At 36.5% G+C, this 25491-nt stretch overlaps 1 protein-coding gene across 4 annotated transcripts in view; it reads right to left on the bottom strand.

Moving 5' to 3' along the window:
- The window catches only part of KLF12 (KLF transcription factor 12), a 561576-nt gene that overhangs the window by 174880 nt on the left and 361205 nt on the right, over positions 1-25491 (bottom strand). For all 4 annotated transcript variants that reach the window (XM_072622304.1, XM_072622303.1, XM_072622305.1 and 1 more), the window contains one exon: positions 8193-8742. In XM_072622304.1, the coding sequence (XP_072478405.1) occupies positions 8193-8742 (550 nt within the window). The remainder of the gene's footprint in view (positions 1-8192; positions 8743-25491) is intronic.

Here is a 25491-nt window from a genome sequence, read left to right as displayed (position 1 = left end):
GAGAATTAAAGAACAACATATGCCTAGCCCTAACCTGATTATTCTTCTAACTCTTTATGAGGAAGGCAATCTAGCTTTCCCAGTAGTTCCTCACACTAGTGTCCTAGATATAACCAGTTCACCACAGTTGACCCTGAATTTCTATTCTCTGGAGGAAATGAGGCAAATTAGGCGAGTAAAACAGTGTTTTACAGAAGTTATTTATTACTTAACATGAACACTTCACTCTTTTTATCACTGACCAACTTTCCATGACATCCTTATTTGCATATTATGTGAATGAATCATGATGATGCAGAAGGGGAGGATTTTAACAGTTATTTGATGACATATCGCTGGCTTAGTGTTGCACCAAATATGGCAAGATGAATATGGAGTTAAGACAGAGTTCTTAAGCTTTTACACTTTACTATATGTGATCTGTATAGGCAGGACAGCTCGGTGGCGTAATGGATAAAGTGCTGGGCCTACAGTCAATAAGGCTTCTTTTCATAAGTTCAAATCCAGCCTCAGATACTTATCAGCTGTGAGACTCTGGGCAAGCCACTTAACCCTGTTTACCTCAGCTTCCTCATCTGTAAAATGAGCTGGAAAGGGAAATGTCAAACCACTTCAGTATCTTTGCCAAGAAAACTCCAAATGGGGTCACAAAGAGTCAAACACAACTGAATAACAACAAAATGTGTGTCTATTCGTTCTCTCCTTACAAGCAGTTAGGTCTTCTTCATCAGTTTTTTTTCACATCAGCCAATCAAGTGATCAAGCAACAGCAGCTTCATATCATTCTAGATGTATATTATTAGAAAATATTGATTGGAAAATTAGATCAGAAAATATTTCACAAACTGAAAAGTGATTTTAAAGACCATTCTCAGACATAAAGAATTTATACATTACTATGAAGAAAGAATGCTTCTTCATTTTAACCTGTAGCCAAAATACATGTTCTAATGCTTTCTTAGGATTCAATAAAACTGTAATTGCCACTTAGCTAATTAAATTAAATTAAATTAAATGCAACAAATATTAAAGTAACTACTCTGTGCAGAAAACTGTATTAGTTGAAGAGACACCGAGTTTAAATAAGAAATGGCCTTTGCCCTTATAGAGTTTAGTAGGGTGATACTACATATATGCAGAAAATCATGATGATAACTAATACATGTGCATGACAGGGAGATGCACAGCAAAGTGTTACATATGTTTTGAAGGAGAAAAAGTCACTATTCACCGGGCAGATCATGGGAGTCTTTTTGGAGGAGGTGATATTTGAACTAGGCTTTGGACGTTGGAAAAGAATCCAAAACATGCAAAAGGAATGAGACTACTCTAAATGTAAGGGATTTTAGTGAGGAAAAAGCAGAGAAGTAGGAAAATGAAAAAGGTTTTTAAAGGACAAAGAGCAGTTCAGTTTGGTTGGAATACAGAATGCCTGATGGAGGTAGGGAGGGGATTGTATGTGAGTTGCGGCTGAAAAAAGTGATCCAACAAGCAACAGAGGGACTTGAATGCTAAGACTGAACTCTGCGTAGCAGGCAATAGTTAGTCCCTGAAGATTTCTGAGCAGGATCATTAACACGACATGATCTATGCACATGGAAGCTTATGTGGTTAGACAGCGGTATAAGAAAAATGAATTAGAAGAGGGGGAAAGAGGAGGTATAAACATCAATACTCACTTTAAGAATCTGAATATAGATTTAGATATGAAACAGGTGACCTAGTCCAACACAGGATATTCAAATGGGCCTGGAAATTCCCTCCAACAACTGTGTGATGTATGTTCATTTCCTCCTCCAGGTCCTGAGGTGCCATCCTTTGACTGAGCCCAAACTTCACAAAACAAATTCCCTTAATAAAAGGATCTGTTCTGTAAAACTTGAACCAAATCAAAAGGCTGTACCCAAGCACCTAGCAAGTCACAGGTTCCCCCCCTGTGCTGTATACACACTACCACACATTCTGTAAGGGCCTCACAGCTCTCACCTAGGCATGTCAAAATCTACTCTTCTCTGGATTTTCCTGTCAATTCCAACCTGCTCTCACACTAGCAGCTCAAGGATACCAGATATTACAAATGAAAAGGATTTCAAAAGGATTGTGTATAATACATAGTAGCCACTTAATGCTTATTGATTGTTGAACTTGAAATTTTACAGCATCCCTATAGCTATACGTACAATTTGGAAATACTAGAGCAACCAAGCCATGAATTTGGTTCAAGAAAGAAATATCTGACTCCACCATCACTATCACAAGAGTGAAAAAGGGATGAGAATCTAGACGAACACTACAGGTACTCACACCATCAGCCTCCCAATCTATACCAAGGTTTTCCCCTATAACTCAAGTACTTCCTCATCTTTCCTTAAGATCCATTGACTCTCTCCAAATTCTCTGTTACCTCTATATTTCTTCCCCTTCCCTGCTGGGTCAGTCTCTATCCACTCAACCAGACACATACCACAGCTCTCATCCCTTTGATACCATTAGATAATCTAAAAGAAACTTCTGCACATTCCACTGCTCCACACTACGGTCACACCTGTAATCACTCTATGTCTCAGCCCCATAGCATTCCACCCTTCTGATACACCTCCAGCTTTTCTGCCCTCAATCGTGCTGCTAGGCTAATTAAAGTTACGTTCCACTCCTTAGAAATCTGACCCAGCTTTCACTTGGGGAGATATTTCAGCTTTTTGAATAGGGTTTTTTCTCTTTTATTCAGGTCTTTCCCTTATTTCCCAGTCTTTTTCAGTTTCAGGTACCGAAAGCCTTAAATCCTGAAAGGTGTTTCAGGCTATTCAATAGTTTCATGATTCAAAAACAAATGTCATTATGAAGACAAAAAAAAAAAACCTTGAAAAAATAACATGTGAAAGTTACTTATTTATATTCACATACACTGAAAAATGAGAGAACTGGTTGAGATCGAGGTCATTCAACAAAAATGATTTCCTAAAAATATGAAATTTGGTAATTTACCCTAACAATTTACAGAATTTTTTTCTATTTGAGTGATGGCAGATAACAGATGTCAGTGATCTTCTTTTTCCCCCTAAAAGTGAATTTTTTTTGAAAACTCAATAAAATGACATAAAAGGCACCATTAAAATCTTCTTTACCAATCAGTATCACATTATAAAAGTGGCATTTCCATTAAATAGCAACATATAAAAATGGTAGTTTATTGTATTTAGATGGTTATTTATAAAGTGCTTTAATGATAATCAATAAACACTGACTGATATGCTCTATGCCACGCACCATGCAGGCCATACAAATACAATGAAATAATCTCTACTACCAATGAGCTTACATTTTAATGAGGTAGACAAGTACACATATAGTTAGTTACATACAGAATAAATGCAACATTGTTTATGAGTTAACTTGGAAGGGATGACATTAAAAGTTGGGGGAGAATCAGGAAAGGCTTCATGTAGAAGAAGCTGGTGCTTGAGTTGCATCTGAAAAAAAGAGAGAGTCTCTAGGTAAAGACTGGGTGCATTGCAGCTACGGGGGATGACCAGTGCAAAGACACAAGTACAAGTAATGGAATGTCTTCTGTGAGGAAGAGAGAGAAGACTAGTCTGGCTGGATTGCAATATGCAGGAGGAGGAGAACGTACAGTGAGCTTGGAAAGATAGGTTGGGGTTAAGTTATAGAAGTACTTAAAAACTCAATAGGGGAGATTTTATTTTGTCCTAGAAGCAACAGGAAGCCATTCAGATTAGAGGAGTGACATGAAGGGATCTTCACTTGCAGAAAATCATTTTGGCCACTGTGTGGAAGATGATGGCAATGGAGAGAGATATGAGCAAAAACGTTCAGGAGATCCATGGTAGACAAGAGTGGTTCAGGGCCTGAGGGCACTGACTTGGACAGTGAAAAAAAAGGAATTAGATGCAAGAAGACATTGTGGAGGTGGAAATAGCAAGATTTGCCAGATTCAAGATACGCTGTGGAGGTAGAAGTAGTAAGATTTGGCAACTGAGTGGATATGTGTGTTGAGAGAAAGAGAAGAATTTTGAAATTTGGAGACATTATCTTTCCTCTTAAACCATCCCCTACTCCTACCTTCCTTATCATTGCATAGAGCAAACCATTTTCCCAGACTCTCAGGCTACCAACCTAGGCATTATCCTGGACTCCTCACTATCTCTCAAACCCCCATGCCCATTCTGTTGTCAAGGGTTGTCAATTTTACCTTACAGCATTTATCAAACGCATTTCCTTCTCTACTCTGAAACTGCCACCTCTCTGGTATAGGCTCTCCTCACCTTACACCTGGACTATGCCTATTATGACTACCACCACCACCACTACTATTACTACTATTACTACTGCTACAACTTCTACTACCACAATAACTACCATTACTACTATTATTACTTCTACTACGACTACTACTATTATAATAGTTTGTTGATGGGTCTGCCTTCCTCCAGCTTTTCCCCATTCCAATCCATCCTCCAATCAGATACCAAAGTGATTCTCCCTAAAACATAGATCCAACCATGTCAGTGCGCTACTCAATAAATACTGACTCCCAATCACCCTCAGGATCAAACATAAAACCCCCTTAGCATTCAAAACCCTTCATAAGCGAGTGCCCTCAAACCTTTCTAGTCTTCTTAGACTTTACTCCTCCAGGATATACTCTTTGATCCTGTCACACTTGCCCACTTGCTCCATAAACAGGAACTCCATTTTTAAGCTCCTGGCCATTTTTTTTTGGTTAAGACGTCTTCCATGTCTGGAACATTCTTCTTCCTCATCTCTAATTATTTGCTTCCCTGGTTTCCTTTAAGGCCTAACTAAAATCCCATCTTCTACAGGAAACCTTTCTCAAGTGTATTTAATCCTATTTTAATCTCTATTTTAATTATTTCTGTTTATCCTGTATATAGCTTATTTGTACATATTTGTTTCCCCCATTCAACTGTGAGTTCTGTGAAGACAGATTATGTTTTGCCTCTTTTTGTATCCCCAATACTTAGCACAATGCCTGGTACATAGTAGGTACTTAATAAATGTTTACTGATTATTAACTAGGTGTATGGAGTGGCATCAACAGAATTAGGGAAGTTTGAAAAAGTGATAAGATTGGATAGATAGATAATAACTTCCAGTTTGAACGTGCCACGTTGGTGATATTTCTAGAATATCTAGTTCGAAATGTCCATTAGTCACTGGTGATATAAGACTTAAGTTCAGCAGAGAGACTGGGTTGTATATATGAAGCTTGATGCCATCTGCATGGTGACAATTATTACACTCTTGAGAGTTAATTAAGCCACCAATAAAAAGTGTGTAAATAGAGAAAAGGGCCAAGGATAGACATATGGAAATAGTCACAGTTCTGGAGTATGGTGTGGATAAAAATATAACGAAAGAGACAGAGAAGGAACAGAGAGCCATTAGACAGGTGCGAGGAGAAGAAACAGGGAGAGTGATGCCCTGAATGCTAGAAAGGATCATTCAGAAGTATAGTATAGAGGCCAAGAAGAAGGGAGATGAAAAGAAGACTAGCACATTTGTTAGTGAAAGACTGTTAATAACTTTGGAAAGGGTAGTTTCATTCGAGTGATGAGTCTGAAGGTCAGGTTGCAAAGGGCTGAGGAATGAATGAGAGGAGAGGAAGTAGAGGTTAGCAAGGGAATACAGGTTTTTCAAGAAGCTTGGCTGAGAGAGGGAGGAAATATATAAGACACTAGTTTGAGAGGAAGATAACATCAAGTGAAGGTTTTTGGGTTTCTTTTAAAGGATGGGAGGGACATGAGCTTGTTTAAAGTTGGAGGTAAAGAACCAGTAGAGAAGGAGAGGTTTAATACTGGAGAGAAGGGGACGATGAAGGCTGGAATCAGCTGGAAAAGACAGGAGAGGATGGGATCAGACACACATGGAGGAGTTTGTCTTGGCAGAAAATGAGTCATCTCTTTCTCAGAGACTGAGGGAAATAAAGATGATGTCAAGACGTTTGGGGTGAAAAGAATGAACTTAAGTTTCTCAGCAAATTAAAAGGCAAGGTCCCCAGCGGGATTGTTTCTTTGGAGAATGAGAAAGGGAATCAATCATAGAGGAACAAAAGGATGACACAATCTGTTGATTTTGGTGTTTAAGCAATGAAACTTTTCTAAAAAATAGAAATAACAAATCTATCTTTAAAAGAACGAATCACTTTGCCATCATGCATTACTATTATCAATAATAAAACTGACCTACTCATCGTAATCAAAAATACAAGTTAAATAAGAGAGTTTGGCCGTAGTGAAATCCATTAAAAAGATAACAATTCCTGTTCTTCCTCTCTAGCTCTATGGAGAGGTACAACAATGGTAGTTACCGGTCAATGGCAATGGCATCCCCAAGGGTGAGTTTATCATACCAGTAGTGAAAGTGGCTGCATGTTGCTTTTGTAAGTTAAAGTCCTTGCACAGTGTTATCAATTCAGAGATTGTTCTGGTCAAATTGGTGTGAGAATTGACTTCTATGTGTATATACTGTTTCCCCTGATAGAATGGAAGCTCTCTGGGAGAAGGAAAAAAAAGGATTTTTCACTGTATTCCCAATTCCTAGCATAGCGTCTGGCACTTAGAAGATAAATATGTGCTTACTGAGGGATCAAGCTAGGAATGAAGTACCAATATGTTGACAGTTCAGTAGGTATTACTCAGTAGTTTTCTGTGGCAGTTTTCTGACTCTTCATGACCCTTTCTGGGGCTTTCCTGGCAAAGATACTGGAGCATTTTGCCATTTCATTCCCCAGCTTATTTTACAGATGAGGAAACTGAGGCAAACTAGGTTGCGTGACTTGTCCAGGGTCACACAGCTAATAAGTGTCTGAGGTCAAATTTAAACTCAGGTCTTCCTGTCTCCGGGCCTAGCACTCTATCCATTGTACTACCTACCTGCCCTTAAAAGGTATACTAAAAGATCTTAAATTACCATATGCTTAGAAATACTTTGACAAAGATGAACCTATGAAAATGGCCATGGTCTATTTCTGCTGAAAGATGACTTATATGATTTTATATACAGATTCACAAAAAGGAGGAGAAGAAGGGAAATCATGAGGCCATTATTGTATAGCAACCTGGCAAAAAAAAAAATGAAATAAAAAATTGAAAATTACTTCAGGACTAAGAAAGGATAAAAAGCCAAAGGGACATCTTCAAGAATTGCTGAATAATTACCAAGGTCTTAATTAAGCAACTAGGGCTCATCAGGGCATTTCATATGCAGTCAACTATCTTCCTTAGCCCTTATCCCTAAAGGATTCTGACTGCATCTTAAAATGCTCCCACCCATCGGAGATATCACCTCATTTAGCGAAAAGAGGAGGTGGAAGGAGTGAGCCAAAGTTATGTTATTTTTATAGCCAAATGTTCAACTGTTGGATGCGTTATTTCACTGACATGTTAACAACCTGCAAGTGACTCAAACTTGAAACAACCAAAGCCCACACATTGTAGTCCCATGGCAGTTTACCTGTCATTTAAAAAAAAAATGTTTCAGGATGAACACCTAGAAGGAAGACCGATTTAGAAGGAATATCTTCATGATGACTAACTTCAACAAGAAAGTATTTACATCTGCATGCTTCACCAATAACTGAACCAACCATCCATCTATTGCTTACAAAGGTAAGCATCATAACAGATATTAATCAATGTCTCATGTCCTAAAACTTAAAATGTCTGCATTCTACAGTAAAAATAAAGTGGTACCCTCATTATTTTAAGCCAAACTTGGAATATTATGTATGTGTGTGCATATGTATGTATATGTGTGTATACACACAACATACATACTCATATGTATATGTGTGTATATATATAGTATATATGTGTGTGTATCTATATACAGTATATAGAGTATACATGTGTATTCACTTGATTGTATAGTAAACAACACATATATGGATAGTAATATATAACATACGTATAGTAAATAACACACATATATGTATCTGTTTGCGTTTTAACACTCATCATAGTCTCAAGTAGAATGTTTCCTAGCTTAGATGCACACTTTTCTTATTTACATTAAAACAGAATTATGTTGGAATGGAAACTTCACCAAAGAAAAGGGCTGTAGGCTCCAAGTGGACTTTACTGCAATTAATTTTAAAATTAATTTACTACCCTTGGACCTAAAATAAAACTTGACCTCTTTCTTTATCTTACCTTTGACATGGCTTCTCCCATCCTCCAGCAACGGCACTACTATAGTGTTGTTCATATTTCCAGGTGACCGCACAGCTGTATAGACAACAGGCACCGACTGTACCACCACTGGGATGCGGTGAACATGACTCAGTTTGTTAGACTGTAAATTCATGGGGCTTGAAGGTGGTACTGGATGGATAATGTGCAAAAACTGCTGGCCGCCCACACCAGATGCAGAGGCCACAAGAGGACCTGGAGTTAATACTGTTGGCGCAGATGATGCTGAAGATACTGATGTGATAACAGTTGGGGATGAGGCTGGACGACTAGAAGACGAGGATGATGAAGTTGAAGTAGAGGAAGGAGAGGAGGCAGAGGCTGTCATGGAAACTGGGGAGGATGAAACTGCAGTAGGGGATGTCCTGGCTTTGTTTATTGACAAGTCCACTGGCTCAGTTTGTGTTTGGAAGTGATCTGTGGATAATGAGTCCTCCGGGGGCTCCGTTTTCATGTTATTTAACAAGAGGGGAACAGCTTCCATATCCGGGTAGTTGTGGACGTTTGGAGACTGTGGAGGGAAAAATGAAGTATTAATTTCTCTTTTTTTGCCTGTAACTTTTCATAGGGATATGATAAGAATATGTGAATGTTTACCTTTCCTTCATATTTATAAGAGAAATCTAACATTTTACACAGCCTGTAAGAAAAGGGCAGGATAATGTGTAATCTCCTCAAAAGTAACAAGAGGATGATATATTTCAATCAAACTTCATGTATAAATACTTACCTGATTTTAAACAAGATTTTCTTGGTTCTCTCAACTCACATATCACCATATGGAGCAAAAAATAGAAATTGAAGATATAGCAGAGAAAAATCTCTAAGATGTTTCTATTTTATATTCTGCAAGATACTGCCAGGATCTAAGTTACTACCTGGAAATAAATAAGGCAATTAGGAAAGTGCAATAACTCTTTCAAGTCCCACGAGTACTACTGAATGCCAGGGAAATACAAATTATTAAATACTCTGAAAGGTGTCTAACCTAATTCTAGATTATAGCTTATGCAGAAAACAACAGGGCGGAGCTAAACTCAGAAATGGAAATCATCACAAAGTATTGTTAACAACATTTTTAGAAAAGATTTCACAATAGTGAAAGTACCAATTGTTTACATGCAATAAAAGGAAAAGAGCTTCCAATTAAGTCTTAACCCTGATGCTTCATTGTAGTATACATGTGACCATGGGTTCTCCTGGGTTATACCAGTGGAGCTTAAGTTCTGGCAGGTTCTATTAAACTGAAAAGGTTTCTAGTTCAAACCCAATGAGAGAGTCTTGAAGTCTGTCATTTGAGGACCAAATTGGCTTCATTGGCAGGAACTCTTTAATGAATGTTTTGGCCACAGAAACCCCCAGAGATCATGGACTAAGTCAGATAGCTTAGATCTGAACTGGTTAAGGGAGAAACTATACAAATGGAATCAGGGATTCTGACCATGAGGAGATAAGGGAGACCCTTGTTTTAGTAATTCTTGTGACAAATAAGACTACTGCTCTAATTCTGAAGAGGAGGAAGAGGAAAGTTGTCTTAAAGTGTCTGGTAATCCGTAACAATGTCCCCTTAACCATAAAGAAAAAGAAAACTATCTTGATTTCCAAGTTTATTTTAATTGGTATAGTTTTTCAAGAGTAAATGAATTAATTTTCTTTGTAAAACAGCAACGAAGATCAGATTCACCGATTAAAGGTTAGTCCCTTAACGTATCTCCTAAAGTCTTAGGTAAGGCTATCTAGCACACAGAAATTGGATGTGGATCTAAAATTTATCCTAATTTGCCCAAGGCTAAGTAAATGACTCACAAATCGGTCATTTCCAGGACACTCACACATAGAGGGGCCACACAATTTGTTCTAATGGATTATATGAGGTCAAAGGTTTTAATGGTATTCATTTTGGTCATGATCATATATACTTGGCTTCTGATATCTTCCATTGAATTATGAACAAAATAGAACCTCAGCCTCCATTATGATAGCAAAGCGACAACGTTCAAAGGAGATGAAATTTGTTTTTAATAAGAAGTACTATTCCTCTAAAACTGGGATACCTTAACAGTGATAGAATATATTTCTGTAAAATATGAGATTCTTTGTTTCTATAAAAACACAGGAGCTCAAAACACAATAGTTACAAGTACAATATAACATAGAATTCAACTTCCCAAAATTAAAAATAAAAGAAGAAAATTATGAAGTTGACAATGGTAACAGATCAACTAAAAATGGAAATGTGTTGGTGGTTTATTATTTTTATTTTTTTCTTCCAAGCTAGCATGATTACTTCTGCAACCTTATATATATGCAAGATGCCATCAAAATGAACTATCTAAAAGAAGATATATTGAAGAAATGTTCTAAATAATGTTTCTAGTTTTATTCTTGAAATATAAAAAACCAAGTGTTTTAGAATCTTTTTAAAAGCACTTAAAAAGAAAACCAAATATCACAAATATATCACACAAGTAAGATGTTTTTCCTTTACAAATAAATAATCTTGCCCAGGGTTTTCTAATCAAAACAGTCCTCTCTTTTTGCACCTTATTAGGTCTTTCTTGATCTCCCCACTATATGTTGTCTGCCTGCCTGTCTCCGTCAAATTTACTCTGCATTCGTTTCATAAATGTTTTGAATACATTTAACTGTATATATGTCTTCTCCCCCTATAGAATGTGGGCTCCATGAGGCGAAGACTGGGTTTTTGTTTTTAGTCTTTTGTATTCTCAATGTCTAGCACAGTTCCTGACATGTAATAGGCAGTTAATAAATATATTAATGTATTTTCAGAATAACTTTTAAAAATCCATTTTTAGTTCATGAATTTCAACACATCTGGAAAAATCTCCAGCGAGTCTGCTTACACGTGCTTAACAACTTGTTCAGATTTCTAAATAATATCACTCAATTGAATATACTTTGACTTTATAACTCCGATTGTGCTTTTTTATGTTTGCTTGGCAATAGACATGACCAAAAACCTTAATATAAAACAAAATGGTAGTTTCCACCAAAATTTTTCTTTTGCTTCCTCCCCAAGTTTACGTCCCTAACACCTAGAAGCCACATCTTTATATTTGTTTACAAACAAATGAGCATGGTTTGATTTTTCATCCCATCAACACTGGGTCATACATGAGGGGAGGGGAAAGGGAAATGGCCTTAAGAGACCACAACAATGCAAGGTCGAGATGGGCTAGCAAATATTAAACTCGAGTCTATTTAGACGGACTCTCTGCCTATTGTATTTGATGGAGAGGATTATACTCCTTAAGAAAACGATTCCCCTCCTTACTGAACAAGAACGTGCTCTCTGGAAATAGCACCAAGAACCTTACTGGTAGACATTTTCTCTTTGTTATGTAGTTTCTCAACAAGAGAGTGGGTGGGTGTGTCCCTTTTAAAAGCATTTTTGAAATCTTAGAGAACTGGGTTGCTTTTGTATGGGCTCAGGACCAAAGATAGAAGACAATTATATACACAAGGAGGGATGAATATAACCTCTGGACTAAAAAAAGTGCCTCATTTGGTATCTTGGGCAGATTATGCATGGATCCCTAACCACAAACATGAAAAAGACACATGCTGGTTCTTTTTTCAAACAGGGTTGAAATGCGGCCAGAATGTTCAAGAATAACATTTCTACAGAAAACAGGCACAAAGGTCTTATTATATTAGCCCTCCTTTTGCACAGTGGATATAGTATTATATCTTGGCGGCCCATACTAATCTCCTACACTGTGATAATATGGTCAGCAAAATCTGTTAACTCTAACTTGAAGCAAAGTATATACATTTATACATCCTATATAATGACATAAGAGGCGGTTCAAGGAAACTTATAGCAGATCCTTAGTCATTGAAATAAAAAGCACTGCATGGTTATTTTTATTATACTCCTTTTCCTTCTTTTTTGAGTGGGAAGTGTGCCCTAAATAATTACTGATAGGGTCCTAAATACATATTCTACACAGGAAGCTATAGCAGATGCAAAAAGGGGAAATCAAGGCAGAAATAATAGATATACAGAAAGGAAAGTTTAGACCACAGAATGAGAAATGGTTAGAAGAATGCCTTGAAGCTGAATGAGTCATACACATTAGATAAAGTGAGAGAAAAGTCTGGAATATCATCAAAAGAACTGAGTCTCTAACAAAGGAGTTAAAAAAAATGTAAAGAAGTGAAGAAAAGTGGTACGGATGAAAGACAGAATTACTTCTTTCTAAAGTTTATGTTCTGGTTAAGCAGCATTCCCCAAACATCTGCTATCAAGCAACCAGGGAAGCGATAGGTAGTAGACATCTTAAAGCAGGGAACAGTTTGGTCTCAGAATCCAAGATGTTTCTACAGTTCACAGATTTAGAACTGGAAGGAAATCTTAGAGGTCATGCGCCATACCAAATCCTGTTTTTGTAAATGACATCCTCATTGCCAACACTTCAAGAAGCCAATCAGTACAGTGGTACGTGAGAAAGAGAAACAGCTTTGGAGTCAAAAGACTTGAGTCTAATAGCTACCTGATCTTGTCCAAGGACCTTAACTATTCTGAGTTTCACTTTACTTGTTTATAAAATGGTAATAATAACACTTGTACCACCAACTTTCCTGCGTGTGTGTAAGAAAATAAACCTGTAACCTTAATGCTGAAATTATCATATATTATTAAAGGAATGCTAGATTATTATATATTACCTCCAAATCATATTGAAAACAGTACTATTTTAGTAGCAATGATACTGGCAAGAACTGGAACTGAGCCAACTGGAATGAGCAAAATTAGACTCACTTTTAAATAAATGATATAGTAAAGTAACCTTAAAAGAGCCAATAAAGCTTAAAGATTTTATGAGAAAACCATACAAAGAAATTCTAAATATATAAGAAAGCAACATCTTGACTAGGGAGCAGGACCTTGGGTGACAGAGGAGGGTTAAATGAAACCTGATGGTAAATCCAAATATAACTAAAAGTACAAGTATACTTCTATTAAGTATACTTTCTCCATAGTTCTGAAAGTAAGTTTTGAAAGCAAGTTTTAAGTCAGATTGTAAGAGCTACTTGAAAAAATAATTAAATTATTTTAACTAAATATTAAACAGAGTAATATTACTGCATCTCTATCTTAATATACATTGACTCTTAATTTGCTTAGTGACTGATTTTTAACGTAACATTCCTGTATTTTAGAGAAACAAAATATGACCCTTTTATTATGAATGAATTATTTTTAAAATAAATTAAAGAATTTAATATTAATATTTATTGAGAATTTATCATCTGCTTGTAATCCTGTTTTTATTTATTACTTCATACACATTTGCTCCCTGTTGAACACCAAATGTTTATACCATGAACAATTTATTATTTCCCCATTATTTTGTTGTTCCCTTATCCCCTAGCCCCCAAAAGAAAATCAAACCTCCTGGCGTTAGGTGTCATTCTTTAAACAGGTAACCCATATAGAAAATACACAAACTTTTTGACGTCAGATTCTCTTTTGTTTTGTCTTCTACACAGAAAAACTACCAAAATGACTTAAAAAGGAGGGGCTTCATATGTGATAAAGATTTAATAATGTTTGATCAACCAAAGTTAAATTCACTTCTTAACCTTTGGGGAGCTGCGACACTTTCATTATATGTTTCACAATTTGCTCCTAAAAGTTTTGTATGACACAAGGAATTTATAACTGAAATGAATGAAAATTTCTTTTGTTTTGATAATTTTTATAGACTTTGACAAACACCCTGGGACATGCCTGGAGACACTCATGTAGCATAAAATCAGAGATGGAAATTAAAGTTCTAAAAAAATTACCTTCTAAAATACGATGTTTTACAATTGCAAAGACCTGAGTTCTAGCCTTAGCTTTGTCACTTCCTGAACTTATGGTCTGCAGTTGTTACAGTCACGATGAGCACATTTGCTTACTTGTACATACAAACAAATAAATCTGTGATCTTAACGATCTGGGCACTATCAGTAATAACACAATCCATTCATGCCCACCCTTCCTATTCAGCTCTTATCCATGTCTTCTAAGTGTGCCATTGAGAATCCATCCAACAGTACTGGGGTGAGGGAGGGGGATCCATCTGTTTCTCCTAAAAAGCATGAGAATGGTAATGGAATAGCAACTGGTTATTCCATTGATTAGTCTTCATTCTTGGCACACAATCAGCTCATCTTTTCCACTCATACATCCCTTTGATGGTATCGTTTATGCTACCTTTCCTTTATAGTTTCTTATTTGCAGTGTACCACCCCACCGGCATCTGGGTGCTCCTCCCTTTTAATTCTCTGGAACTTGAAGTGTTACATGACATACACCAAGTATGGAAGAATAAGGATATTTTTTAAAAAGTGCCTTTGTTTCAGGAATAAACTTGGGATCATTAAGACCACCTTGAGGATAAGGAAAATAATTGTTTTCATGTTTGTATTCTTAGTCTCTGGCACATAATAAATTCTCAATAATTCATGTAGATGATGCTATAAACAAGAGTATTGTACTTAGAATAAGCAAAACTTTCTTAATTCAAATCCTGACTCAAATACTTACTAGCTATCTCAGTTTCCTCATTTATAAGTAGGGGGTTGGACTAGATGGCTTCAACTGTATTGTTGCCTTGAAGTTTCTTATAGCTTTAAATATGTGATCTTATGATCTTGTAAACTGAACTAAGTAATTTTCCAAAGGTACTCCCGGTCTTCCTTCGGTTCAGTATGATTCTCTCTCTCCTGTAAAAGGCAGTTGAAAAGATAATCTATATAGTCTGCATACATAAATATATATAAATATGTGTTTGTATGTATATATACATGGATATATATACACACATATATATATATACATACACACATGCACAGTTTACTATGTACAGTATGTACCTATGTTTGGATATTTATATATGTCAGTGCATACGCTAAAAGGGTAAGTTATATATGGGTTGTCCATTCAACTGTGTGTTATATGCTAGATAATCACTACATAGTAATTATAGTTTTCACTGATGAGACCATGAAATTTTTCAGGGCTTTATATGATAGTTGTTCACAAATAGCAACATTATAAGGTCCTCAACATTTATAAGAAATTCTTACAAAATTTAAACTCTGATCTATATTTCATCCATGATAGTGGCAAAGTACTTCAGTGAACAAATGTCTTTTTAATTGATGCCACATCTTGTATTAATGATCACAGGATCATCACACAAGGTTATCTTTGTCGTTATGTACTTCATATTATTTCACACAATTTTCACAAATAAGTGGGAGACACACTGCTGCAGAACACATTTTAAACTGGCTTCTTCCTCTAATGAATCAAATGGTTTTTTAATAGTCAACAAAAATGAGCACAGTGGGATTTCATGTTCCATACATCTTTCAATCAACTGTGAGATGGTAAAGATATAGTCAACTTGGGAATTTCACTTGCAAAAGCCTGCCTTTCTACTGCCCTCATCAAAAGTGACCACAAAATGTATGTATATTATTTTCACAAAAATAGTAAAGGAAGTATATGGAACAAAAGTTGAGAATGTTCTTTCAGCCACTTTTCTTGGGTAATGAGCCATTAGATTTTGTCCATGCTTTTTGCTATCTTTCCCCTTCTCCAGATATATTGTGGATTGATCCCTCAACCCCCTCAAAATTTTGTCATCTCCACCATGGACCCTCTTCTGTGCACATTGTGTAGAGTTCTGCCGCTTAGCCTAGCTTTGTTTTCTTCTGTGGCATTTCCAAGTCATCTAGAAGAGGAGCTCTTAACCCCTTTTCTGTGTCATGGCTAGTGAAACCTATGAATTCATTCTCAGAATGATATTTTTAAATGCGGAGAAAAATACACATAGGATTACAAAGGAAGTCAAGTAGACTGAAATACAGTTTTCTAAACATTCAAAAAAGAAACTCATGATTCTCAGTAAAAAAAAAAAAAACTTTTGCTCTGGAAAGACATCTGAGACTGATGTGAGAATTCAAATGTGGCAGCTTTCTTGTTCATGATGGTGAAAAGACTTGGTTTGTTTTTTTTAACAAAGATCTTGCTTGGCAGATGTTTTCCATATTTTGCTTGCTCATCATAAAGTGTCCTCAGGATTACTTTCCTTAGTTGTGTTTTTTAGGAAGACTTCTTTAAGTTGGTTTATTTCTCATTGCTTCTCTTTGTTTTACGATGCGTAACAGATCACCCTATTTCCGTATCCTTCACCACAGGATTTTACATATGACTATATATTCTAACCTGGTGATTTCCTTTCTCCCATATTTCTCTGATGGCAAATAAGTCAAGAATTTCCTGACTAAGATGGTTTTTAGGCGCTTTTGATCTCGTTGTTCTGTTCCCTTTTGTGTACTTTCTGGCCACATTATTACAAGATGAGAAAGTGCCAGATGGGACTGTGGGCATTTTATATTTTTCTTTGTTTCATAAATTGCTATGGCTAAAGAATTCATTACCAAGAGGCCAATCATGCTTAACGAAGCTGGTCCTTAGAAAGCAAACATAATCTTTTGCTCAGACACTTATAAGCTGCATGACCCTGGGCAAATCATTTGACCCTGTTTATCTCAGTTCCTCCTCTGTAAAATGAGCTGGAGAAGGAAATGGTAGTCTCTTTGCCAAGAAAACCTTAGATGGGGGTCACAGAGATTCAAAAATGCCTGTAACAACTCAACAACAACAGTAATACTTGAAGGCATTCTAACAGGGCAGAACTTTCAAAGTCAACTAGTTCCTCTTGCATAGTATTGAAGAAATGGGTCATTTCCATGCCATGATGAGACACTGTGGAGGTATTCTCAAAAAGCATAAGGCCTATCTTTTTTCTTATTCAAACTTAACCAATTATGTAGTTTAAATGTCACAGATGCAAAATAATTCATGTTGTTACACTACACTTATCTTTGAAATGGAAATAATAGTGCTTGGAGTACCTGTTCACCTCTCAGGGTAGTTGTTAAGATCAATTAATTAAATACATAGAGATGTTCTAAATGCGCTAAACCTCTGTATGAATAAAGCTTACTAAAAAGGAAGATATTGATAATGTCATATGGATTAAGTCATACAATATATATGCTTTGCCATTATAAAGCATGGAATCCAAGTATACTTATTCAACAAAATTCAAAAAGCATTCATCAAACTTCTGTTGTGCAGAATACGAAGAGATACAAAGATAAAGAAAAAAGAGTTCATGTACTCAAGGAGCTTGTGTGTAAGTTCAACAAAATTCCATGAAAATTTTGAGATATTCTCATAGTTATATCTTTGCAAATAGTAAAAGGAAAAGTTCATATACATTATAACTGAATCAGACCCCTTGAAAGGTTTGCCTCATTTACGATTATCTCAAGAGCTAGTTCTTCCACGCTCCCTGTTGTTAGTGGAGAGCAACTGGTTATGGATTATCATATTGTGCCTATTTTTAAATGAGTCTTATTCTTTCCCACTACATGTAGAATCAATGCAAAGTTACTGCCTGGCAATAAGTACTCAAAGTTTCCAGTTCATGTTTAGGAGAGGAAAGAAAGATGAATAAGAATTAGCCCAAATGTGTTCATTAAAACTTCTTTATAAAATCTATTCAAAAAACTAAAAGACAAAAACAGTTTGTTTTTGGAACAGAGTCACTACTTTGCACTACTGTTCACTGTTTTGACCCTGAACAGCTCCATTGAGATCAGTCATTTCCGTATATGGTTTCCATCTTCTTGGACCATAAACTGAATCTATTAAAGGTCACATTTCAGACCCACCTGAAATGAAATTCTTAATATGGGAGCTATGGATAACAACATATAGTTTAAGCTATGCCATCTACATGCTTTATCATTATAAAGCATGGAGAAGATATATTCTAGAAATGAGTAATAGAAAAGAAGTTACATTCTGGAAATACCACATAGAACCATAAATCAATTTTAATCTGCATCATTTAAAACCATAAAACAAATTGTTTTGGTAAGAACAAAAAATGCACTGTATAAACTTACATGAATTTTTACAACTAATTATTGTAACATTCCATTAAAAAACCAACAACTTCCTTCATCTAGGAAAATGCTGGGGGCACTGAGCAAAATATCTTTCTTCCCTTTTATCAGCAGTACATAGAGTGGCCTCATAGTTTTGCAAACATTCCTCCTACTCTTCCTGTAATAAAGGAGACAAATTCGAAGGCAATAAAGGAATGACTCATTTAAGAGCTGGGAGTCTGACTAGGACACATCTTTCCATAGTTATAACATTTGAAGCTTGAGTATGACCTTGCCAGTTGGCATTCTGATATACTGTTAACTACAATATTCTGGAGAGAAGTTTGCCAATGTGCAAACTTGGTAATAAACTTCTACAAAGTATGTGACATTATATGAGTCACTTCTGTGATGCTGTGCTGGTTTGTGTGTGTTTTTTTAAGTATTATACACTGAAATATAAATAGTAGGACTGTGGTAAGCAGAATAATTTTCCTCTTGACTCATTACTCAGTGTCCCTTTAGAGTACTTCAACTTGGGGTCCCACAACTAAAACTGGATATGGGTAAGTTATTTTTAGGGATTGGAAATTACAAAAATAATTTTTAGAAAGAGCAAAGAAAAAAGTGGATAGAGCCTTGGGAAACACACTCCTGGAGGAAAGACTAAAATTAATCAATGGCTCCCTCTTCTCAATTCTTGTAGCATTTGTGTATCATGTGTTTGGTACAAATGCCACTGTTACTAGTGTGAGTTCTCTTTTCATGTCATGTCATCTTAGTCAATAGTTAAGCTCCCTAAAAACAGGAGTCCTAGGAATGGGCACAGTGCCCTAAGACAATTAGTACTTGTTGATTTATTTTACCTTAGATTATAGATCTTAGAAGGAAATTAAACATAACTCCTGTTTATAAGTTTAGTTCATTTCTACAATCATTTACTAAAGTCTTGTCATATGGGAAGCATCATGCTAGGCCCTTGGGATACAAAAGCTAAAACAAAATGGCACCTTCCTAGGTCGGTTTCCACTGGTATGTGCATGAAAAAGTATAACCAAAATAACACCAAATAATATAGGAAAGACAGAGCTCTAATAATTGGGGGATGTAGAGGGACAGGAAGATCTTATAAAAGGTGGTACCTCACTTGTGCCTTGAATGAAGCTAGGAATTTAATTAGGTGAGGGTATTTCAGATGTGGGAAACCAGTTGAGCAAAAGTATGGAGGTGGGAAATGGAAAGGCTTGTATAGGAAACAGCTAGCAGGAGTGTTTGACTGGTACATAGAGTGAATGAGGTTGATTAATACAAGATAGAGAAGGAAAGATAGAAAGAAGTCAGACATGTAAAAGCTCAGGAACTTGTATTTCATAAAAATAGTCATTAAAGATTTTTGAGATAGGGTGGGAGATGATATTCTACTCAGAATCTGTGTTTTAGGAATATTTTACAGCTATATTATGGCTGAATTTTAATATGGAAAAAATGTAGGCTGGGAAAACAATTAGCAATCTGTCTAGAAACAGTTTACGTGAGAAAGAGATAGTGTGGTACAGTGGAAAGAACTCTAGCTTTGGAATCAGAGGGCCTGGGTTCAAATCTTGCCTCTGATACCTACTACTTGTTTGACCTTGGACAGGTGATGTAACCTTTTTGGGTCTCAAGTTCCTCATCTATAAAACAAGAGTTTTTGTTTGTTTGTTTTTTTTTTTTTTACATGGGAAGAGGCAGGAGGGAAGGGGTATTATTAGGAATATCATGTACCAGGCACTGTGCTGAGTGCTTTATAAGTAGTATCTCCTCTGATCCTCACAACTTTGTGAGATAGTTGCTGTTAGTATCTCCACTTTACAACTGCAGAACTTGAGAAAGACAGAGGTTAACTGACTTGCCCAGGGTCCAAGAGCTAGTAAGTGTCTGAGGTCATATTTGAACTCTTCCTGACTTCAGGACTTGGCCTCTATCCGTGGTACTACCTAGCTGCTTAGGTCCCTAGGTTTCTAAGGTCCCTTCTGGCTCAAAATCTATATGATTTTATTACTTGAATCAAGGTAGAAAATATGAATGGAGAGAATGGAAGAGATGTTATAGAGGTAAGAGTGTTAAATCTTGGGATTAAATATGGGGCTTAGAAAGATAGAAGAATGAAGGCTGACTCCACTATTATAAACCCCAATGAATGGAATGATGATGGTAATATAAACAGAAATGGGAATGTTTGAAGGAAAAAAGAATTTGGGGGGAAATGTAAAGAGCTCTGCTTTGGAGGCACTGAGTTGGATATCTATACCTGAATAGGCAACACAGGACTGGTCAACTGGTTGATAGAGCAGCAGCATGTAAACCAAAGGAAAAATGATATAGAATGATAGCTTAAGGGATTGGCAGGGTCAAGTGAAGGGTTTTTGTTTGTTTTTTTTAAAGGATGCAGGAAACTTAGACATGTTTGTAGATACCACAGAAGAATAAGGTGAGACTAAAAAAAGCAAAGGGGTAGTTTGGTACAGGAGATAGGAAGGGATGAGATGGAAAGAAGTGGTAGAGTTAGCCTTGGCAACAAGGCCTCCCTCCCTTCATCGGGGACTGGACCAAAGAGAAAATGAGCGAAGATTCATGGTGGATGGTCTCTACTTTCACAGTAAAGTAGGAAGCTAGTTCCTCTTCTGAGAAGGAGTGGGGAAAGAGGCAGTATAAAAGGACGTAGGAAGTAAGGCGAAAGGGTTGTTATGAAGAGCATTCTAGAGAATAAACCATGAAGGGCCAGTAGAAACTAGATAACATCAATTTGTAGTGAACCCAATTAGCACAGTTGTGTAACCTTGAGGATCAATTAGCAGTGTGTAGTTTAAGGATTATTTTCATGATTTTACAGATATGGAAGCTGCTGCTAGAACTGGTATAAGCAATTGTTTCAAGTCACAAAGCTAGTAAGTTTTGCTTCAGGAATTTGGACTCAAGCCTTCTGATTTCAAGGTTGTGGATCTTTCTACTATACCCCAAGTCCTACAGCCTTAATGAGTGATCATAAGGAATAATTTGTTTAAACTGCAACAAGATGTAACTGCACTAGCTGCTAAGAGATTAACTTAGATTTAGTAAATCAACAATATAAAGCACTTTGAAATTTTTCAAACTGAGCCTCCGTTTATGGGATTCCATTTGGTTCTTACAATGAATCTGTGTGGTACAGCAGACAAGGTATTATTACCTTTAGCTTACAGATGAAGAAATTTGGATTCAGAGACATTAAATGAGTTATCCAAAATCTCATATCTAGTAAGGGGAGAAGTTGGATATTAAATCCAGTTCTTCTGAGAACCTGCCCACGGTATTTTGGCTAAAGTATGCTGACACTTCTCCTAACTGGAATGCTTTTAAGACATTAGAATAAGGACATTATGGAGTTTCCAATTTGAAGAAAGGTAGACCAGGTTGTAGAGATGCATTGAACTGGGCAGTACTTTGCGCATAACAAGTACTCAAAAAACGCTGATTGAATTGAATTGTACTCTCTAAGTTCTTTTTTGGCTAGAGACGTCCATGTAACCCAGCAAATCATTTTATTAGGTCAGGTTGCTGTTGTTTTTTTTCCACAGTGCATACTCAAAAGCCTTTGTTTAATATAAGATATTTGATTTTCTAGACATGAATAATTAATCATTCATCCGTCAGAATTCAGTACTTGAAATGAAAGGGTTCTCTCAGTCTTTAGAGTGAATTATTGAAGCTCTCTGTTTTGTCTCTTTTTGTTTAAAAATGCTATGAAAAAATACTAATCCTATACAAACCAAATCTACCCCTGTAGTTACTGAAATGAGTACAGGAGAGGCTGGTAGTAATGAGAATATAAGTTCTGATGAGAAAGGCCCTAGTATTATAGGAGAGAAAGGAATTCTACAGTATCTGTGACATCATAACAATAACTTATTTCTATAGCACTGAAAGATGCCCAAAATATTTTCCTCATAATAACCCTGAGAGGCAGGCACTGATGTTTTGTAGAGGATGCAACTGAGGCTCAGAGGAAGAAAGTGATTTTTACCAAGATCACATAGCTAAAAACTGTCAGAACTGGGATTTGAACGCAGGCTTCCTGACTCGAACTCTAGAACTCTTGCTACTCTGACAGGAAGGACTCAACAGCGGTTAGTGATAACACAACATATTTTACAGATCCGTGCATCATCACTGTGAACAGAAATAGCAGACTGACAGGGTAGTTTAATTCAGCTGCATGTGAATAAGAGTGGAGAAAGAAGATGTGGAAATCACTGAGGATCAGTGGTTGGCAAGTGATGACTGGGGAGAAGATAAAGGAGCAAGGGATTTAACAGTAGAGAATATTTCAGGATTGAATTGGTTAACTAAGGCTCAAGACTGGAGAGAGGAGAACATGGTCTGGGGAAGTACTGAGGCTGGAAGAACTGTTGGTCACCATGACAATAAAGAATGGTTTTAAGAGAAGAAAGATGCAGAGTGAAAAAAGAATGACAGGTTATGGTCAGATAAAGGCATTTCAATTTCAGGGCTCCCAAGGAAGTGGGCCAATTGTGGGTATACTTCGTGCAGCGGAGGTAAAATGCTGAAATGAAGGTGTAGGTCATGGAGTTGAGTAGAATAAGGGATTGGAAGGTCAAAGTGTTCAGGAAAATATCAACACTTATGTTAAAGTCCCCTCATGTAGGGCATACAAGTTGAGTTAGAGAGAGAGAGATTATAAGACATACACTAAATTCATTGATCGAGAAATCCAGGTTGAGAGATAGTAGAAAAGAGTCACCAGGATATAGATTGGGTGAAGAATTTGGATAAAGTGAGTGACAGTTGTCACCACTGAGTGATAGTGATAGATGGAGAATCTCAAAGTGGTAATAAGGAACAAGAATATTCTGATTTCCTTAATGGGACCACTGAGTCAAGGGATAAATGCATATGAGACATGAAACCAGCATCAGGAAGGATGGCCAAGCAGAGATACATTATCTATTTGGTGAGAGTCAAGTCTCTGCCAAAAGACTAAAGGGGTATGAAAAGAAGGAACCTGGGCCTAAAATGAAGGCAAGTTTGTTAATTATGGAGCAAAAAGTCCAGAGGGGGCAGTAGAAGGGGTAGAAAGACCTGACATAGGATACTAGAGAGCTGAATGGGGATGAGAGAATAGGAAGTGGAGTTCAGAAGGGCCATGGATTACTCTTAAACAATGGGGGAATCACTAGAAGGACAAGACAGTCCTGGAGTTTGCTAACTACTGGAGCAAAGTAAAAATGGGAGCAACTTTGGTAAAGAAGGCAGATAAGTCGAATGTTTAAAGTCATAATTCTGTTTCAGTGTCACCACGGTCAGAGTTTTAGTTCCACTGTGGTCAGTCTCTTACTGAAGTTATACTGTGGTCTGCTTGACGGTCCATTTACCCACAGTCCTTAGGTATCTCTCTGTCTCTGTCTGCCTCTATCTCTCTGTCTCTCATTTCTGCCTGGATCCAGACCAGTCTCTCTCACAGACATTTATCCCAATTAAATTTCATCTGCTTTGATTTGGCCTATTGTTCAAACTCTTCAAAGTCCTATTCAATTCAGCAATTCAATTTGACAAACATTTATTAAATACTTACCTTATATAAATGCACTGTGATGAGTGCAGAGAGAAACACAAAGTTAATGAGACAGAGTTCGTGCTCAGTAGGGCTGGTTATGTTATCCAGTGTAATAGTTTTCCCTCCAAGCTTTATTTTTCCCTCAAATTAGGTTCAGATGCTGTCTGTGTTTCCATTAAGTTGTTAGTAAAAAAAAATATTGAATAGTACTGGCTGAGAGCACTCAGAAATTAATCATGTACTAATACCTTCCAGTAATTTTTCTATTGCTGTCTTCCACCACTATTTAAATCTTTTCTTATTATTTAACTTTTCACATATTTATGTTCTCTCTTTCCATATAGATTACAAATTCACTGAAGATAGGGAAGGAGGCTTAAAGGTTCCTTTGTTTTATTCATCATGTCTAACACAGTCTTTCCCACAAAATTAAACTCAATAAATATTTGTTTATTTGATTTGATATAGTCATACATCCTAATATGATATAATTTAATTTAACTAGTATTTGTTTAGCATTTCCTATGTGCAAGTCGCTGCTAGTGGGCACACAAAAACTAAAATGAAAGAATATGTAATTTCTAAGATCTTACAGGGGGAGATGCACTGTGTATAGAGACAGGTAAATACAAAGTGTATAGATTAATAAATGCTGCATAAAATAGAGAAAACAATGTTATTTGGGGTTAAAGGCTTTGTGGAGGAAGTACCATTTGAACAGGACCTTGAAGAAGAAGGGAAGTCAGCAGAGGTGGAGAAAAGGAAGATGAGAGGATCAGGGGACCTTGGAGGTTGTCTAATTCCCCTACCTCAGTTGGTAAAGGATGGAACTGAAGCCCAAGAGGTTAAGTGATTTGTAACACAGGTAGCACGTGTAAGAACAAGGTAAGTGACTCCAAACTCCTATTATTTCTGCTGCATCATGTAGGGAAAGAAGCACAATGAACATTAGACATGGGATTGGGAATGGGGATAAAAGGCCCATTCTAACAGAAACAAAGAATTTGTGTTACATATTAAGGGACTGGATATTAATGGGAAATAAAATATAGTTGTTGAAGTAGATTATGGAGGGCTTTGAATGTCTAAGAAGTTTGACTTCGATCTCATTAGTAGTAGGAATCTAGTATAATTTTTTGAGCAGGAGAGTGAAATAAGAAAAACGGCATTGTCAAGAGATTTAATTTAGTGTGGTAATGGGTGTGCATGTCTGTGTATAAAATCAAATGGGATGTGATGAGGTTCCTCAGTAGGTGGTGGTGTGAACCTAACATATAATATGAAGGATGAATCAACATAGTTTGGCAACTGATTAAACATGGGAAATATAGACTAAAGGATGTCAACAATGCCTCCAAGATTTCTAGCCTTACAAACTGGGGTTCAGGAGATGTTTGAGGTACTATAGAAAAAATTTCAAAGTTGACAAGGGAAAATCAGTTAGAGGAACAGAGATAATGGATTTAGTTTAGGATATATTATGCTCAAGTGGAGAAGACTGGAAGGTGCTGGAAAACACAGGGCTGGATCTCAAATGAGACGTCAATGACAGAGAAAAGTGTTTAAAGTGAACTAGATTAGAATAATTTTAAAAAAGACAAAAGTAAACAAGAATACTATTATTCTTTATTAAATGACAGGGTCAATTAATTTTGCTCAAATGGAGTAAATAATGTTGAA

This window comes from Notamacropus eugenii, chromosome 6, assembly GCF_028372415.1.
Source record: "Notamacropus eugenii isolate mMacEug1 chromosome 6, mMacEug1.pri_v2, whole genome shotgun sequence".
NCBI lineage: Eukaryota > Metazoa > Chordata > Mammalia > Diprotodontia > Macropodidae > Notamacropus > Notamacropus eugenii.
The sequence above is the reverse complement of the archived record's forward strand: the minus strand, read 5'-3'. Positions and strand labels throughout refer to the sequence as shown.